Source organism: Sceloporus occidentalis, unplaced genomic scaffold (assembly GCF_023333645.1).
Source record: "Sceloporus occidentalis isolate IW3139 unplaced genomic scaffold, rSceOcc1.0.p SCAF_360, whole genome shotgun sequence".
Taxonomy (NCBI): Eukaryota; Metazoa; Chordata; class Lepidosauria; order Squamata; family Phrynosomatidae; genus Sceloporus; species Sceloporus occidentalis.
In genome coordinates this window covers 247,850-267,951 of record NW_028317340.1, presented here as the reverse complement: position 1 = coordinate 267,951, position 20,102 = coordinate 247,850, and the positions used below count along the sequence as shown (strand labels likewise).

General features: G+C 39.8%; 1 protein-coding gene across 1 annotated transcript; it reads left to right on the top strand.

The window, feature by feature from the left end:
- The first annotated feature begins 4,196 nt into the window (after positions 1–4,196).
- On the top strand, positions 4,197–19,941 carry LOC149273789 (putative ATP-dependent RNA helicase DHX57). The gene is made up of 23 exons (XM_089506004.1): positions 4,197–4,318; positions 5,262–5,486; positions 5,909–6,674; positions 6,994–7,035; positions 7,728–7,913; positions 8,293–8,414; positions 8,959–9,154; positions 9,249–9,373; positions 9,463–9,596; positions 9,948–10,002; positions 10,414–10,613; positions 11,035–11,151; positions 12,331–12,427; positions 12,998–13,171; positions 13,835–14,035; positions 15,226–15,502; positions 15,744–15,839; positions 16,448–16,531; positions 16,675–16,812; positions 17,524–17,598; positions 19,156–19,290; positions 19,380–19,580; positions 19,798–19,941. Exons 1-23 carry the CDS (start codon positions 4,242–4,244, stop codon positions 19,939–19,941), a joined length of 3,867 nt encoding a protein of 1,288 aa, XP_089362130.1. The 5' UTR covers positions 4,197–4,241.
- The last annotated feature ends 161 nt before the right edge of the window (positions 19,942–20,102 follow it).

Here is a 20,102-nt window from a genome sequence, read left to right as displayed (position 1 = left end):
CTGCAATACTGCACTTTTACTGCACATTTACTGCATTTCTACTTCACTGTACTGCAGTTATTTCTGTAAGGAAGTACAAATGCAATAAAGCTACAATACATTGAAGTACAACTGTAGGTTTGCAATATGAAAAAAGTGCAGTAAAAGTGCAGTAAAAGTGGAGTAATACTGCAGTAAAAGTGCAGTAATTTTTCCTAAGGGAAATGCCATGATTGGGTGAGGAGTAGGTCCTTCCGAGAACCAGACCTGGAAATTCTGGGCAAAACCAGAATTCCGATGGCTGATCCATATGCAGTGTGCTCCATCACCTGCCTGGAACAGCTTGCAAAAAGCAAGGTCCAAATTATGGCCATCCACATGTTACTAGATTTTTTTTTATTTTTTGATTTATATAGTGCCATCATAGTCCATAGCTCAGTACAATGTTATAATGTGAAGAATGCATCATCCCACTACATTGCAATGACCCCACTTCCCTCAGAGATCTCCATCTAGTAGTTTGGGAGCTAAAGCTGGGGAAGTTGGATCAATGCAAGCAAAATCTGACCTGACATTCACGTTTCATCAAAGTACTTAAAAGATACCGTATATTCCGGCGTATAAGACGACTTTTTAACCCCAGAAAATCTTCTTAAAAGTCGGGGGTCGTCTTATACGCCGGGTACTAACCGAGTACCGAATACTTACCCAGCCGGAGAGTCCCACGACGCCACAAATCTCTAGGGGAGGGGCGAGTGGAGAAGCCGCCTCCCCTGGGCCGGTCTTCAGGGCCACGCCGAGGTAGGTGCAAGATCGTGATCTGATCAGGGCTAGCTGGGGAGATCACGACATGCCTCTAACAAGCCCGACATTAGGGAGCTCGAGGTCTGGCACTTCAGACCTCGGCTTCCCTGCTCCCTAATCACTACGCGTCGGCTATTGATGCCGAGCGCAGTGATGACGTCATGTCCGGGCGCTCGGCATCAATTGCCGGCGCGTAGTGATGAGGGAGCAGTAAACAGAGGTCTGACATGACAGACCTCGCGCTCCCACGACTCGATGGAAGAAAGAAGATAGAAGATGAGAAAGGTAAGAGATGGGGAGAAAGGGGTGTGAGTGCAGTGTATGTATGTTGGTGTGAGATGGTCAGTGTGTTTGTAAGCTGGTGTATAGATAGATATATATATATATATATATATATATATATATATATATATATATATATACCGTATTGGCTCGGATATAGGCCGCCCCCGAGATATGCTGCCACTGTCCTCCCTCCCCGAGATATGCTGCCACTGTCCTCCTCCCCCCCCCCTGGAATATGCTGCCACTGTCCTCCTCTGCCCCCCGTCTGCTCCGGTAAGTCGGGGGGGGGGCAGAGGTAAAACGCATCGTGCGGATGGTCCGCACGATGCGCTTAGACAACCTCCCGTGCCGGCACCCCTCCCCGTGGGAAGTGCTGGCAGGGGAGGCTGTCTCAGCGTATCGGGGAGTAGGATGCAGGTCCCCTGCACCGCTGCGGGGGATCTGTATCCTAACCCCGCTGCCTGTCGGGCGCTAGACCCCGAATATAGGCCGCACCCCCACTTTAAAGACTTAAAGTGGGGGGGAAAAGTGTGGCCTATATTCGAGCCAATACGGTATATATATATATATATATATATATATATATATATATATATATATATATATATATACACACACACATACATGTGTGTATATATACAGGATATACATGTGTGTGTGTATATATATATATACACATGTGTGTGTATACATGTGTGTGTGTATATATATATACACATGTGTGTGTGTGTATGTATGTATATATATATATATACATGTGTGTGTGTGTATATATATATAAATATATATATATACACACACACATGTGCGTGTGTCTGTGTGTATATATATATATGTATATACGTGTGTGTGTAAAGGCAGGGGTGTGTGGTGAGGGCAGTGTATAAATGTGTGTGTGTGTGTGTGTGTGTGTGTGTGTGTGTGTGTGTGTGTGTGTGTGTGTGTGTGTGTGTGTGTGTGTGTGTGTGTGTGTGTGTGTGTGTGTGTGTGTGTGTGTGTGTGTGTGTGTGTGTGTGTGTGTGTGTGTGTGTGTGTAACAACCAGCCAATCACCGGTAAGGTACAGCGCTTGCCGTGATTGGCTGGTTGTTGTACGCTGGGTAGAGGGGTAGTCTTATACAGCGAGTATAGTCCAAACTCTATATTTGAACTGGAAAAGTTGGGGGTCGTCTTATACGCCCAGTCGTTTTATACGCGGGAATATACGGTACTCACATTTCAGTAACCAGTCAAGACGGTGCAAGATAAATGACTATTACAGACCCCTGGAACTTGAGTGCAACTGGCAATACCTTTACTGTATATATAAGAATGTATACAATGTATACACATCGAACAGATGCACTCTCGCCAACCCATAAATCTATTTGTCACTCGTATCCCCACTCCAGCTCTCACCCGACTGATCCATCGCTTCCTCCATCCCCGGTAATCCCGGCGCTGTATTCTTCGCCAGCCTGCACTGTCACCATGGCAAACGTCCTCCGTAAACAAGTATCGAAGAGGCAGGGCTAGACGCTGTGATGGACGCTTAAAAAAACCAATAGCGGTTTGGAATGTAGGCGGGTTAAGGGCTGTCAGAGGAACCACGTGGTCAGGCAGGAAGAGGACGCCGGTCGCAGGTAATAGAAAGTGATACTGTATGTGGCTATATAAACATATACGCGCACACACATATATATTTATATACATACACATATATGTATGTCTGTGTGATTCATTATTTATGGGGTTAAGTATTTGTAATAAGATACATATCCGACTGAGATGGTTACTTTGTAACCTACATTAATAATAATGCGTAGGACTCGTCCCCCAAATCAGTTATTAGGTTATCCATTTTTTAAATTAATTTAGCTAACGAGGGCCACTGCCTGCTGGGTAAGGGTAAAAAGTAAAGCATATTAGCTTGGACTTACCTGCCTCCAACAATGATTGGAATATATGGTGTTCCTTAATAAAATTATGGATTTTTATTTATTTAAAGGGAATAAATAAGTCAGAGTCTTATAAATGTTTTGCACTGTGTGGCTTAGTATGGCAGAGCCAGAGCCTGAGGATGGCTTGGCCTGTACCATACATTGGTGGCTGTGTAGATGGACATATAACACACATTAATGAAGAACCAGGGCTTATACGAATATTAACTTTGTCTTATCTCCGCTGATCATGCATTTAAGCCATCCACCTTATTTTTTTCCAAATCATAACTATATGGACTGGCCTTCTGTGTATGTTATGTAGAACTTTCTAGAAAAGTAGAGAGTCTCCCTAGAGATATAATAATGTAAAAGGTTTTAAGGTTACGAGCCGCACAAGCGACCACAAATGCAGGTGCACAGGATATATAATGCTTGACGAGCAGGATGAGTTGACCACAAGCCCTACGCGGTTACATATCAGGTCCAACTAAAACCGTGCATGTCTAGGGTATATCTAATTGACAAGGAGACTGTATCTAATTGTACAATCTGCCTGTCAGCAGGAAACACAGATAGAGACACACAATGGATTCTAAATCGTGAATACATACCTACAGTGACAATGGCATCAACCCACTGCCTATCAATGGTCTATCAATTTGGAAAAACGCAACCTATACGTTGAAAATGTACTGAATACCTTACATTACATCGATAGGACAGATGGATTATCAGAGGAAAGGTAAACCAAACAAAGGAGGAGGCAAAAGGCGTGGAGGCGGTAGAGGTGGTTCTGGTAGAGGTGGTTCTAGCAGAGGTGGAAAATCCCGGACGCAAGCAGCAGGAGGTGGTGGAGGGAGCAGAAAGAGCTCCAGCAAAGCATGGGACGAAGGAGATGATATCTGTTTCTCCAGCAGACCGACGGGACCACCAAGGTAAGGTCTGGGCATACAGATAATAATGCAGCATTCTTCTTACTTGAAGTGTAAATAAATCGACCCAGTGTTCTTTATTTGCGAAAGCATAAGGTTTTAATTAAAAAAAACATGCAATTTCATAGTATTGTTTTGTTTCCACGTTTTTGCCCTAATTGTATTTAAAAAAGAAAAGCTGTGCAACATCAGATGTCAAACTGCAATGTCTTCTGAAACAAAAAAAACGTTCTCTTTACTTTAGATCAAGCCAGGCTACAAAGAGAACATCACAACCTCGCAGCAACCCTCCTGCCAGGACACAACTTCAGACCCTGCACATGACCACAGAAAATCAGGAAAGAGTAAAAGCTCTTCTTCGTGATCTGCAAGGACATGAATTTGATGCAGGCACTGAGTTAGTATTTTTTTATATATATATTTTACATATTTTCGTACCTCTTCTTTAATTATTACTTAAAGCTTGAGGGTGCTTGGTGCTACCACTTTGTCTTTGAAAATTGGTACCAGTTCCTCAATCTTTGCAATCTGGGGCCTGCAATCCCACAAGGTGATGTGCAACCCTTCCTTCCCTCCTCGACCGAAGTCTTAGGCGGGCTGGATCTTCTAGGGTCCCCCCATGAAAAGCAACCCGCTGAGGTCTTCAAGAGGAATGGCTCAACCCCCTCTAAATACCCCTTAACATTTCAAATGGCCAAAGAGAGACATGTTTGTTTAGGGGTGTGATAAGTAGAGTTTGGGCTTTGTTCACGATGTTGTGACCTACTGGCATATCTTTCTAAAGTGTTCTAATAGTGTATAATATTGTGTAGTTACATAGTTTAAAATATAAACATGTTTATTGCGCATATTATGGTGACTTGGAAGTCATGTCATGCACTCAAACGTTCTAAGCTTTTGGAAAAGTGGGACATTAGAGGTAGTAAAGAGAGGCCAATTAATTTGGGTCCAATAGAGGCGCTGTCTCTACTATGCATTATATTGCAGGTATATTTTTGTATTGGCAATTATACCTTAATAAATGCAGAATACACTATGAGATGCCCATGACTATGCATGGAGCCCTGCTGTTTTCTCTTCCACCTTATAGTTTATTCATTATTTTATTTTCTTCTGCCGCTTAGGAGAAGAAGTGATTTGTTTTATGTGCAAACATTAATTTACAACATTAAAACATGGGATTATAGTTTCATCAATTAAACATACCCCTATATATTGATTCCTTGTGTGGATCTCCCGTTTTTTTTTGTTGCATTAGTGTTATTTGTTTTCATATTTCATGTATTTATGGTGTGCTAGTGATCTTCAGGCCTTTATTGTACCCCATATGCCTTCCATAGTGATGTGGGATCTGAATTAGAAGATGAATATGATGACCCATGTTCTCAGGATGATGATGATTATGAGAACATCGAGAAGGATGACCTTGAAAAAGACTGTACATTTGACTTCTGGTCCGCACCGTCAGAAAATGTTCAAACACCAGGAAAGACCTCTTTAAAACCCGCTGACCAGCTGCTGCCAGAAGCCAGTATATCACCATTTGCTATAGGAAAGCTGACCAGGTACATCCACTATTTTAATTGATTTATTTTTTTTACATTCATTTGATCTCTTTAGCATTGGCTTTTTTTTTTCTTGATCCAAACAAATGTTTTCTTTTAGTCTATTTTAATAACTCCACCTCATTATTATTTCCATCTAATAGTACGTGTCACTACATATTTAAAGGTATATGTTTTATGTAGCATCTTCATATTTTGAGGCTATGGCCTTCTACTGTTTAATAAGCTCCTACGGGTCTTATCGCGGTTGTCCTAGTAACCGCGTCCCAATAATGATGTCTCGAATATTTCAGGTTTATCTGTCGATTCTGGTCTTGTCATACCCCTTGAATATATGTATTGTAAGAAGCGCCGTATACATTGTTGGCGTTATATAAATAAAAGATAATAATAAGACGTATCCCCTTCCCTCTGTTCTGAAGGTATGGCTTTGACAGAGAGAGGTGTCTGACTGCACTAAGGTCCCATGACAGCGATGTAGGGGCCTCCCTGGAATATTTACTGCAGCAGTGTTTCTCTGAAACTTTTGGCATACAGACAAAGGCTCCAAGGGCTGCGTCGGAGGTCAGTTTGGAGGAATGCCTTGCTCGTCGGGAGGAAGAGGTTTTTGTTCTCAGCTCAATCTGTGGAGAGAGATTTATTGAAAGAATTCCAAATAGAGTATGGACTGTAGGTCTGCACATGGAGTACCTGACAAATAGGCTTCAGAAACCCCGCCAAAGGGATAGTGCCAAGGCTTCAATGAATCCAATCCCCAACAATATTTGTAGGTTTTTTTCAAAAGGTGAAAATTGTCGCTTTGGCTCAAAGTGCAAGTTTAAGCATGACGCTCCGAAGCAGATCGTGAAGGATGATTCTCATCTGTGTGCCAACGGTGACGGTAATTTTTTGTATGAACTTGAAATCCGATTTCCAAAGGATAACAAATACCCATACCAGGCACCCTTGGTAGCCTTTTATTCAGTCAATGAGACTCTCCCAATGGGATGCCGCTTACACGTAGCGGAGTACCTTTATGAAAGGGCCTTGACAATTGCCCAGACCGGTGAGCCTGCCGTGTTCTCGCTTGTGAGCTGCTTGGAAGATGAAGATGAACTGGTAAAGGTACTTGCCAACACTCACCATAGATATAGCATCCCACCTCCTCTAATCTTACCGAATCACTCTGAGACTAAGAAAAACCCTTCTGTAATCCTTAACAAACCAATTGTTCCAGACAAGCCAGCTGCTCCAAACCGAACATCTGAAGGTATGATTTCTATAATTATTTTTCATTTTATATGTGCTTGCGTTTTTCTTATTGGATGTTGTCCGTTTGGCTTTACACCTGTTACACTAGGTTCAACACTGTCCTATTTAGAACAGTGGAGATCATATAAAAAAGTGATTTTGGTACAAAGTTTGAAAAGTGGTTTTGTCACCATAGCAGCCAATGGACTGGTCTCCTTTTGGATGCGCATTCCATTGGTAGCTGTGGTGATAACACCAATTCTCAAAATTTGCACAGAAACGCATAATTCCCAATCATTCTATGTGTCAAGGAAATGTTGCTTACGTAGTAAAACATACAATGAAGCACTTTATGCATCCCTCTAGAAGCAGGACTTCTCAACTCAGGGAACCCGTCCAGCTCTTTATCTTAAGGAGGGTCTGTCACCTATGATAACTTAACATTAATTATTAGATCCTGTAAAAACTGTATTTTAGGTTTAGTCTAATGCCTCATACAGCCCCCCTTTCAAGGTACTTTTAGAATGCATTATTTATCTGTAGAAAATAAAAGTCCTTGGTGAGTCTGCTTAAATCTGTCGATATCAGACATTAAAATCTATTAGATTTTTCTTGTTAGACCCCCAGAAACTCTCTTGCAAGCCAGCACACATCTCCTGGAAAGCAAATCACTGGGGGATGGAGATTGAGAGCAAATGCATACAGGAATTTCTGATGAATGGAGTGTCCCTTTAAACGGTTATATTTTAAATAATATTTCATCAAAACCTCTGTGGAACCTGTTACGTTTGGGGAGACATCTAACCCCCTCTTTTCCATCAGTATAAGACAAATATTAAAAATTAGGGATGATTGGTAGTAACTGTCATCTATGTCCTATTGAGTAGGGTGCGTGTTTCTGTTAAGCCATCTCTTTTTTTTAGTTTGTTTTTTTTGTTCTAGTTTGTGCTGTGATCCTGATCAAACTCAATGTTTCTGCTTTCAGTCAAGAAGGAACATAAATCACTTAAGGCCGAGGTAGATAAATGTACCTCCACAGAAGTGGACGACTTTGATGAATTGGAGTCAGAAACTGTGCTGGTTGAAAATGAGAGCTATGCACACCTGAAGAAAAAACAGACCAAGAAATACAATTTCTCCCCAAAAACACTGCATGCAGAAAATGCCAAAATCTGCAAACATTTCCGCATCAAGCAGGTATATTATGAGACCGTGGTAGCCAAGTGCTTGACTTTTGTGGGGGATATTTTGTATGCAGAAATGTTGTGTGAACACCAGGTGGTTCTTGTTTCTACTTATTAACTGTTTTACAGGGTACACTAAATATAAATCAATATTATTCTTGTGTACCTGATGCCCATGTGATCTGGGGTTAGAAACTTTCATAATAGTCTGGGCTTAATAATATTTATGATTTATATATTTTCCTCTGTCCGAAATATAAGTACCAATTTATCTTCATTGTTCCTCATTCTAGACTGCCTACCCTTGAATTTTTCTATTTAAAATGTGACATGTAATGTATATGTATATGTAATTGTCTATATTATGATCAGTGATGATGCTGTTTCTCTAGTCTGAGAGACGTTATCAGGCAATGCTGAAAGAGAGGCAAAAGCTTCCAGCCTGGGACAAACAAGAGGCAATCCTCCAGCTCCTATCAAACCATCAGGTCCTGGTTGTGAGTGGAATGACAGGGTATGTAATTATATTAATATTTCCTTTTTGGTGTTTGGGTAGCATGATGTTCCAGGTAACTCTCTTTCATAATCTGTGTAAATTGTGTGCAGAGCAGAAATGGTCGTGTTGGCCATCTGGTCATCCTGGAGAGTTAGTTCCAAAGTGTATAGAGGCATATGGAGTATGATGCAGGACTAGTACAATAAACGACCTACAGCAACATTTTTGTGGAATAATAAAAGTATTATTGACTTTAGGGGACATTTGGTTAATGGGGAACATTCTGACTAGTGGGAAGAAATGAAAACGTCCAGGGCGCTGGAACATATAAAGCAGTTTCCAAGACATAGACAGAGGTAGAAGATGATGCAGAAGAGGATGGGTCACTATGATACAGGAGGAAGGATGATTTGGAATACATAATTACCACTTTCATTTAGCTGTGATCTCTAGTATAAATGGCAAATAGAGAGACATTAGAGAGTTCTCATAGGCACTGTAGTTGTAGTCTGTTTTCGTGGTATAGTTTGATCCTGTCCAAAATTAATTGTTTTCTTTGCAGATGTGGCAAAACCACACAAATACCACAGTTCATACTTGATGCTTCATTACAAGGGTCCTCCAGTGACGTGTCCAACATCATTTGTACCCAACCTCGCCGGATATCGGCTATTTCTGTGGCAGAACGCGTGGCCCAGGAGAGATCGGAGAGAGTTGGGCTTTCTGTGGGGTATCAGATAAGGCTAGAAAGTGTCAAGGTCTGTGGGAAAACCAACAGCTAGGCTTAAGCCTGAAAATATTGGAACCTGCTATTAATAGTAATATTTTGTTTTTCCATTATTTTTTTTTTAGTCCTCAGCCACCAGATTGCTGTACTGCACAACTGGCGTGCTCCTAAGACGTCTGGAAGGCGATACCAGGCTGAATGGAGCCACGCATGTTATCGTGGATGAAGTCCACGAGAGGACAGAAGAGAGGTAGTTTTAATGCATTACCTGGAATTGTTCTTATGAAATGTAAAGTAGTGGCTGGTTCTTAATCCATTCCGTTTCCCCCCCCCCCCCAGTGATTTCTTGCTGCTGGTTTTAAAAGATGTGATGGTAAAGAGGCCAGACCTTAAAATTCTGCTCATGAGTGCAACCCTAAATGCTGACCTTTTCTCCGAGTACTTCAACGGTTGCCCTGTTCTACATATACCAGGTGAGAAAGCGAGAGAGAACCCTTTATCCATGTAATGTACATTTTGTAGACGCAATATATTAAAGTTCCAGTTTGTGTTTGTCAGTTTTATGCAGCTTTGTAATAAATACACTTCCATTCAAAAGTAAATTATCTGCTTTTTCATTCCAGGTTAACTTGTGTTTTTTATTTTTTGTTTTTGTTCTTTTTGTTTTAGCTGTAGCCTTTTTGGTTGTTAGTGCACTCAGTTCTAGAAATCGTTACTTTTTATCAGAGCATATATTTTGAAAGCACCATTGATACTTAAGAATCTATTTTGCTTGTTACATGCTGTCGTTTCCTTTTTTTGATTGCAAAAATGTTTGCTTTCAGGTCGCACTTTTCCAGTTGATCAGTATTTTCTGGAAGATGCTATTGCCAAAACTCGGTAAAATGTATATTTAATGCTACTTTATATTTATTATGTTGGTCTATCTACAATTATTGCAGTGGCTAAATAAAAAATATGGTAAATATTGTTATGCATTGTGCTTCAAGTTAGATAGAAGAGGTCAAGTCTTCTTTTTCACCTCCTTTTCATGTTTGACAATCGCTAGACTGATTATTCTTCACTTTATGGCTAGCAAATCTTTCCCTGAGTGTAACCACATGTGCAGACACCCTTTAAAGGTTTAATAGCGTATTATATGAACATTTTTGCTATTATGTCTCAAACTGCTCTCAAATAAAATCATTTCTTTTTGGCTTTAGTTTTTTTTCCCCCCAATTTATAGTCCGCTATGTAGAAGGCATTGTTCATAACTCAAAAAGTGCGTTATTTCCCTATATCTACCCTCAGGTATGTGGTAGAGGATGGCAGTCCCTATCGACGTTCCTCAAAGTTCTCGTCTCGTCAGGGAAAGAAAGGACAGAGCTACGAAGAGTTGCTGGAAGAACTGGAACAAAACATGACATTGCAGCTTCAGGAATCTAGAGTTGTTAAGGACTCTATACCAGACCAACAGCTGAGCTTCAAGGAGTTGTGCACTCGCTATAATGGTAAATTGTGTTTGTTATACAGTTAATGCACGGTTTACCGGATGTGTGACGGACTCCCATCTCTTCATTGCCATATTTGTGGTACAAGTATTTATGTGCAGACCTGGAAAAATATTCCTCCGGCTTACTAGTCAGTGGGAAGTTGCCCATTCGAGCAAAACATACATATATATATATATATATATATATATATATATATATATATATATATATATATATACACATACATAATGTGTAAAGGTTAACATGTCACAATTAATAGATTATTGAAAGGATCTGTAATCCAAGTTGGAGTTTCACCATATTTCACCGTATTTGTTGAGTAATCCATATAGAGATGGAATGTACAGAATCCTTGTGACATGGAATGCAGGTCATGTTTCCTTTAACATATTGGTTTACTGTCACTGGTTTTCTTCAGAAGTCAGCAAATCCGTACTCAAGACACTATCTGCCATGGATTTGGATAAAATTAACTTGGAGCTGATCGAAGCTTTATTAGAGTGGATAGTGGACGGCGTTCACTCGTATCCGCCAGGTGAGTGTTCATGCAGCATGGGGATACAGAGAGAAACGTTCAAGTATGTGAATTGTTTAAAAAAAAAAATATTACGAATGCATTCTTTATTCAAAGGAATGGTGGAACTAGAAGACATAGGTGAGCGGTTAAGTAAAGAAATTCTACTTTATAGAATGGATACTAGATGGCTAAAATAAACGTCTAGTGGATGGAGTACAGGCACGCAGAACAAAGGAATTTAAGAAAGTATTATGTACTTCCTAAGCTATCATTAATTAAAAAAAAAAACGATTCAAAGATTGCAGATGGGCCAATCGGTTATTTTCTGAGATATGTATCTGTTGCCCAAGTGGTAACACTAAAGATGTTAGTTTTAAGCATTATACTTATTTCAGTCACCCACGTTGTTAATCCAATTATATATATATATATATATATATATATACTTGTTGCAGATTCATTTCCTTCATACATTACAACATTTCATTATCATTTATCATGCCCTGTACTATACATCTGGCATGTACCGTTCTCGTGTCCACTATCTCATGTCCCCACCAAGGTACAAGCCCTTCAGCATCTCCTCATTCTCCCTTTTTTTACAAATCCTTCTGACGTAATTGTACATCTCAACCATTGTTATGTCCCCCCCCATCTTCACTGCCTTTCCCACTTTTTCTTTTCCTTGCCACCTTTAGTACTACACGGTGTTACTAACTCACCCCAGTTCCATCCTCTGCATTATTAGGGCTCTCTACCAGATGCTTATCACCACTTTCCTAAATTCTGAAGAGTGGTGAATGTATTCTCTGTAACTCTTTTGGACTACATTGGACCTCTTATGCAAACTTGTACATTCTGCTGTAGGGTTCCACCAACTCCAGATGAAAATATGAGCTATTGAGCAACTCATTGGTATAAAAAGAATTCAGAGTGTGTAAATGCCTTACTCTGTAACGAAAATGTAGAATTCACTTTTCTTCAATAATAATAATGTAACACCTGAGTAAAAGTAGATTCATATTGTCTAATGGATGAACAAACCTGGAGCTTTTCAGTAAATGCCTGTTAAGTGCTGCATAAATTGTTGGTGCTATATAAATAAAAGATAATAATAATAATATTGCAGGTAAGATTTAAAAATAAATACCTGTAATTCTGATGGCTAAAATGTGTTTCTGAATTTATTTACATCAGGTGCTGTTTTGATATTTTTACCTGGCTTGGCAGAAATTAAAATGCTCTATGAGCAGCTTCAATCAAATGCCTTATTTAGTAACAGACGCAGTAAGCGGTGAGTACTTGTCTGCCACATTTGGTATATACACAATGTGGGATCACATAGCAGAGTTTATTCACTAAAGGGGGAGTTTGCAGGTGAGCTGAACCTTTCACCTCCACAACTTCACTAAGCATTATTTACGGCCAACCCTGGTGAATTACTCCTCCGAGAAGGGTTGGATAATGCATAGCTAAATCACCGTGATGATTTTCAAGAAATATGAGCTCATTAACTATACATCACATGGGACCAGCATTGACCTTGATACACAAGAAGCTCATGGAGGTTGCCCCCCCTTTATAGTGCATAGTGAAGTCAGAGAGCTGAATCCCACTTTTATGAATAAAATCTATTAATATGACTTGGAAGGGGTTTGTGTGGCTGATTGTAGGATTGAGGTGGACTGTAGGAAGAACCAAGCTGGCCCAGATCTAACTGGTCTAAATTCAACCACCTTGTTATCGGAGGTAGTGGCTGTTCTGCTTGCAATTCCCCCTCACTTATACAATATAATCCTGTTCTATGTATTGCTCTGAAGCAAACACTAATGCATTGTTGTGTGTCTTTATATCATTGAGACAGATGTGTCATCTACCCCCTGCACTCATCCCTGTCTAGTGAGGAGCAGCAGGCTGTCTTCTCGCGTCCCCCTCAAGGGGTCACCAAGATAATCATCTCCACCAATATTGCAGAGACTTCCATCACCATTGATGATGTGGTATATGTGATAGATTCTGGGAAAATGAAGGAGACAAGGTATGCTTTTGCTATATATGCAATGTATATGGACGTGTATTTATGTATTTTAATGGTAAGATCAATTTACTAAGGCCTGTAATGATGGACAGGCTGTTACATTTTTGACATAGCGATCAAAAGTTTTAAGAACATACATTTGTAAACCACCCTTAGAACTAAAATAGTTTGTGGATAGTTTAGTTTCTGTTGCAAAGAAACAACAAAAGATCTATTTTTTTTTGGCCCACTCTTCCTGGCAGAATTATTTTAATTAAGCTACATTGGCATTTTTTTGAGCTTGAACTGCCTTTCGAAGGCCATGCCACATAATCTCAATTGGATTCAAAGCAATACTTTGACTAGTACAGTGTATACAAAAAAACAAAAACAGTATGCGCTTCTCACCCTAATAAGGTTGGCAACAAATATATAAACATAATATAAATGAGAGGTTTTGATCATATGAGCTGGAAAGCATAATTAAGCCCACTCGCCACATCAAGGCCTAGATTGTAAGCTTGTTTGAGCAGGTCCCTCCTTATCTCTTGTTTCTGTAAATCAAATTGTTGTGTTGACCCATTGTACAATGCTGCAGTATTTGGTGCTGTAAAACAACAATAATAATAATCCCAGAGCTGCTAAATACTACAAATCACAGAAGCTTCTTGCATGGTCTATTAGGTACGACCCTGGAAAAAGCATGGAAAGCCTTGAGGAAACTTGGGTATCACGAGCCAATACCTTGCAGAGAAAAGGTAGAGCTGGACGTGTGGCCTCCGGAGTCTGCTTTCACCTCTTTACCAGCCACCACTATGAGCACCAGCTTCTAGATCAACAACCTCCAGAGATCCAGAGAATTCCTCTTGAACAGTTGTGCCTAAGGTATGGTAATCCCACTCCCTCTCTGCTACTAGTAGGTGTCTTCTGCCATGGAATCTGCATATATGAATAATTGATGGCAGAATGTTTTGAGAGATTGTTGTTGCCAAAGTTTTTTAAACTAGTACTAACTGGTGAAATGTTAATTCTAATTTATATAAGAACCCAGGCTATAAAAAAACAGCAAAAAATAATGAAATATTACTTAACCCCTTAAGGATGAAGGCTGTTTTACTTTTGAGGACAGATTAGAATACAAACATTTTGCTTAGAATTTCTTCTACAGGATAGATATTATTGCTGAAAACACATTATGTTTATGTTCTGCAACATCCCTCAAGTGCAGCAATACGGCGTAGGTTTTCTTTTGGATGGCCAAAATACCTCCTTACAAAATACACTGTTTTTATTTGATTTTTTTTAATACTTCTGGGTTGATAGAGAAGACATTTCTCCACCTTAATGTTTTGTTGTTGTCTGTTTTGTCAATTTTAATTGGTTTTTTTTTCACTCCACTTTTAACAACACTATGTAATCTCCTGGCACTCGATAAATAAAATGTAGGTCCCAGCAAGGTCTGTACAGACCCTACAGGGCATCTATTAAACAGGCAGATTGCAGTGCTGCGCTGACACTACAGCAAAGAGAATGCCCAAACTTCTGCAAGTATCACAATGTCATGCTGACCAGTCCCATTAAGGACGAAGCGGCTGTCCATGAGCGGTGATCTGGCTACTGCACCTCTTACCTGGGTTTTGTCTAAAGGGCTGTCTTGTACAGCGGGCAATTACTTTCAAGGGATCCATGTATAAAGTGGATATAGAGGCGAAAGGTGATTATTGTTGACCTTATTTAAATGCGCCTACCCAGAATCCCTTGTGGTTGTGGCAGCACCAAGAGATATCTGAGGGAAAAATAAGCCTTCTGGCTTGTCTGGTGTCTGTAGATGAGTCTTTAATAATGCTTCTGCTACTACAAACTTCTGTTCAGGCATTGTAATCACAGATCCACTGCTGAAAATGAAGGATTGTGCTCTTATGGGACAGCCTGATGTCCGATGCATTGGCAAGAAGGAGATCAGTGTGAAATTGCTGAGGATATAATAGTAGTAGGTCTGGCATTCTAATATGTCTGGCGTCCTTAAAGGGTTAATAAAGCTAATACACGTTTGTACTTGTTTCCTTCTCCCACAGGATTAAAATTTTGGATATGTTCTCAGCGTGCCGTCTTCAGTCTGTCCTGGCAAGGTTAATCGAACCCCCGCGGATGGAGTCTCTGCATGCCTCCCAGTTACGTCTTCAAGACCTTGGGGCTCTTACGCAGGAGGAAAAACTCACTCCTCTGGGGTATCACTTGGCTTCCCTCCCAGTTGATGTCAGAATTGGGAAACTGATGCTTTTCGGGGCGATCTTCCGTTGTCTTGACCCTGCACTAACTATTGCTGGCAGTCTGGCTTTTAAGTCCCCCTTTGTAAGTATCACTGCTAACGTTGCTAAATAAATAAATAAATAAATATATATATATATATATATATATATATATTTAAAATCATTTTGGACAGAATATATATTAAATATTGCCCACCCTTATTTTTTATTTTTGTAACTGCATACTATACAAAATGTGGTAATCCTTCCAGAATGTTCATGTTTCTGCTTGCTGTATTGCGATTATATTATGCTGTCTTTTAATGTTTTTTTATTATTTTAAGGTGTGTCCCTGGGATAAAAAGGAGGAGGCAAACAAGAAAAAGCTAGAATTTGCCATGGCGGGCAGTGATCATTTGGCCCTTCTTCAGGCTTACAAGGTAAATGGTGGCTAAATGTCTCATTCAAAAGCCACATTTATCAATATGAAACTGGAGACAAGTTTCGGGCATGGTCATGGGCATCGGAGCAGACAACAAAGAAAGCAAAGGATTGTTCCAGCTGCAGCACTAAAATGTTGTGCTTTGATTAATGTTGCCCGAAACACTAAATGTATTGCTTTACACTGGGAAATTGACCATTTCTGTGTAATTTAGTGAAAAGTAAATACATTTGCATGTTTCCGTTAATGGTTTTGTCATCAGCGTCGCCCTACATCAGTTCTACAGTTTTTTCAAATGCTTAGTAAGCATCTACTAAAGATTTTTGATATTTTCGACATTATTAAAAATGATCGCCCCTTTTGGTGTTTGAATAGCGTTTATACCTTTCTCCGAGATCCTTAAGCCAGTGCCGCTTGTGGTACATACGCAGAAGAGATAGACCCGGCATCTCAACTAAGAACTAAAACTACTTGTTTTCCGGAAAGGATCAGGAGTGAACACCAGGGAAATATTGTGTATACACAGTATGAGCGTGTCCATCAGGATGGCTAATGTTTAAATGTTGTCTTTCATGGTTTGTGACGTAGTTTTTGTTCTAATCCTAGGGATGGAGCCTGGCTCTGAAGGAGAGTTCACGTGGTGCATACCAGTATTGCCGGGACAATTTCTTGTCTATCAGAACAATGCAAGTAAGTGTTTTGTATTTTTTTTAATGGTGGGCTACAGGTATCCAGTTGATATATATTTCAACATCTTAAATTGCCGACCACATTGTGAAATCTGTTTGCACTATTCTAAGTTTTCGGATTTCGCGAAAACCTTTGGTTTGCAGGAGATCGCCAGCTTAAAGAGACAGTTCACAGAACTGCTGTCTGACATTGGATTTGTTAAAGAAGGGTTGAGAGCCAGAGAGATTGAAAAGAGATGGGCTCACAATGGAGATGGTGTTTTGGAGGCTACTGGAGAAGAGGTAATGCATGTAATAACCTGAATGCCCATGGGTTTTCTTGTCATAAAGTGAAAATATTACAAAAGATTTCTTTTTAAACAGATCTGGAATTTATACCAGAATAGATCAAGGCACCTTGGTGACAGGTTTTTATGCAGATCACTATGTTGTGTAGTTCAGTATTATCTATAAACTTCTGGAATGCTTTCAATCTATATAAATATAAGAAATCCATTCTCTCATCGCCCTTGCTTTTCCCCCAAAAAACTTTGTATGCAGATTGTAGGCATAAAATGGGGTGAGTAAGCCCAAAAAGCAACTGGGAACTGGTTAAAACAGTCGGGGCTTTGTTTCCATATACAGTTGATGGCAGAACCTGCACATATTTGCTGTGGGATGCATTGTTTGAATTTAACAAATGTACCTGTATTTTACATAAATTTAGCTAACTTGCAGAAAATAATAGGGGAAAAAAAACAGGAAAAGATGGAAGGATTTGTCTGCCTGCTAGGAAACAACGGATAAAATCAGCAAGCAATAATTAAAGTAGCTTCTATCTTAACCCCTTAATGACAAAATTTTCGATGGGTTTAGTGACCGCCCATTGTCCTTAAGGGGTTAAATAAAAGCATGTTTGTTGAAAAAATATCTTTAAAGTGTATTAACCAATATGGTAATTGCTGCTAATGCCCTACAAACTTCATTGACATATCATTACGTCTTCTCGTGTAGGCAAACGCCAATGCAGAGAACATTAAGCTGATATCTGCGATGCTGTGCGCAGCTTTATATCCCAACGTGGTACAGGTAAGTCACGGTTACCGTCTGAAAACTGATATAAGCACAAAAGACGAGTGGATGTGGTGCAGTGAGCGTTGATTTTATCTGACTCATTGATAATTAATTAGATCCCGCTTGAATACATATGTATTTTAAGAAGAACTGCGTAAACTGTTGGCGCTATATAAATAAGATAATAAAACCAATGTTTTCAGATACAAACAATATATACATATAAAAAAACATTTAAATGCACATGTCACGGGAAAGGGTGTAGTGGCTTTGTTTTCTCTGGTTTATTAACCCTCCCCATTATGTTATCTCTCTATTAATTTGTTCTGGCAGCCTTTACAAGGGACGTGGGTACAGGACGGGAAATTGAGCATGGCACATTCACCAGCGTGAGATTAACTATTAAAATAAATTAAAATATAATACTGCGTGCCAACTGGCAGAATTGCTTTATCAATCAAATGTGGAAAGATCAGTTGTTCACAAGTTGGCGCACCAATCAGTCCCTTTGAGCAGAATTCTTAATAAGCAAAAATAAATCATCATCTCACAGAAAGATTATATGACTGGGAGAATTATAAATCTCTATAGCGAATATTTCTTTCTATTAAATGATGTGTGGCCGGAATATTCTAGAATATAAGCACAAGCTGTAGCTCGTTTTAATTGATATATTTAATTATAATAAAAGCTGTGACTGCGGTACTTCCCCTGGGGGGGATGTTGGTTATATGAAGAAAATTTTAGAGACATATCGACATGCGGTTCAGTTTTAAGAAGACACAGCAGACAGAGATATGTATCAAACAGGTGAAGCAGATGTTTTGCACGGCACTTTGTCCATCAGATAGTATTTAAAATCAGTGCAACACAATGTGTGTAATGGCTAGTGTACGGTATTTGGCCAGGTTCTCTAAAGTGGTGTAATTATTTCATGAAGGTATTTTCTATAACTGCAATTAACATTTACTGTAAACGTACATAATAATGCCAGCCAATTATCCTTGGCTTAGTTTGGCTTACCCATGTCCCTGTGTCCTTAAAATGTTCAGTGGAATAGATTTTGGTGCTCGAATAAGGACAAAATTGTCATGGATTTCCTGCGTTTTACCCATAAAATATCAATCTCCCTTAAAGGGACCCTCCAGCCATCATATGCACTTCAACGCATATGATAGCTGGGTGGTCGCTTATATTTTAGTTTTGTCTCCGTTACAAGATGCGTTTTGACAACCACTCGCTCATGCAATAGTTCCGGGGGGTCTAACAAGCCTCCCATGTACATGCGCCTTTCTGCTGCTTATCGGCTGCTCGATGCAGCCAACAGTGGTGTGTAAAACAGGACCAATACTTTTTTAACAATGAAGAATGGATATTAAGGTACTTGCGAAGACCTTTTAAAATGGACTATTTGATGGTGAGGCTGTATTGAAGTCTCCCTTTAACTTCTACTGTATGTTTACAAGCATATAGAACCCTATGTGTGAAAATCACATTATATAAAATTGATATGTCTCCAGCCATTGTCTATCCACCTGATGTGGCTTCCATTAAAATGTTTGGTTTACTCAGGTGAAGTCCCCAGAAGGGAAGTTCCAGGTGACAAGAGCGGGCGCCGTCAAAACTCAGCCAAAAGCTGAGGAGTTAAAGTTTGTCACCAAGAATGACGGTTACGTTCACATTCATCCATCCTCTGTAAATTATCAGGTCAGTTCTCGGTTTCTTGTAATTGTAACATGTTAATTCCCATTGTGTATGGTTCCATCTATTCCATTATTTTGGATTACATTTTTTAGGTCAGACATTTTGACAGCCCGTACTTGGTATATCACGAGAAGATAAAAACCAGCCGTGTGTTTGTTCGGGATTGCAGCATGGTATCGGTCTACCCTCTACTCCTGTTTGGCGGGGGGCAGGTTAACGTGGAGCTTCACAGAGGTGAATTTTTGATTTCCCTGGATGATGGATGGATTCGTTTTGCCGCAGTCTCCTACCAGGTGGGTGGTTTTGGTTTTTTTCTCCCATTTCAAGCTGGAGAATAACTTTTGATTAAAGTATAGAAGGGAGTAAACGTGTCTTAATTTCTTGATGTTCGGGGGGGGGGGGGGGAGGTATTCAAAACATACATTGTAACCTTTTTTTATTATAACAATTCCTGTAATCTTGGGTTAATGATTCCCCCCCCCCCCCCCCCTCCCCTCTCATTTACCTTAGGTAGCAGAGCTGGTGAAAGAACTACGGAGTGAACTGGACCAACTTTTGCAGGATAAAATCAAGAACCCGACAGTGGATCTGTGCACCTGTCCCCGAGGGTCCCGTATAATTGCCATGATTGTAAAACTTGTGACTACTCAGTAATCTTTTTAATGAAGGCTGTAGAAAGGTCAGAATTGAATTTTGTGCGTTGCTGGCTAAATATATTTCTGGAAGCGTTATGTAGAAGTCAAACTGATCCTGAAACTGCACTTATACCACGTATTAAACCCTTCTTAGACTTTCGAAAAGTGAAATGAAGCACA

Bases quoted from the DNA above. Each gene is read 5' to 3' on its own strand.
- LOC149273789 (XM_089506004.1), top strand. From the start codon at position 4,242: ATGACCACAGAAAATCAGGAAAGAGTAAAAGCTCTTCTTCGTGATCTG. The intron at 6,675-6,993 runs GTAATCCTTAAC...AAATTTGCACAG, and splicing joins AGACTAAGAAAAACCCTTCT to AAACGCATAATTCCCAATCA. The intron at 16,813-17,523 runs GTAATGCATGTA...CTTCTCGTGTAG, and splicing joins TGGAGGCTACTGGAGAAGAG to GCAAACGCCAATGCAGAGAA.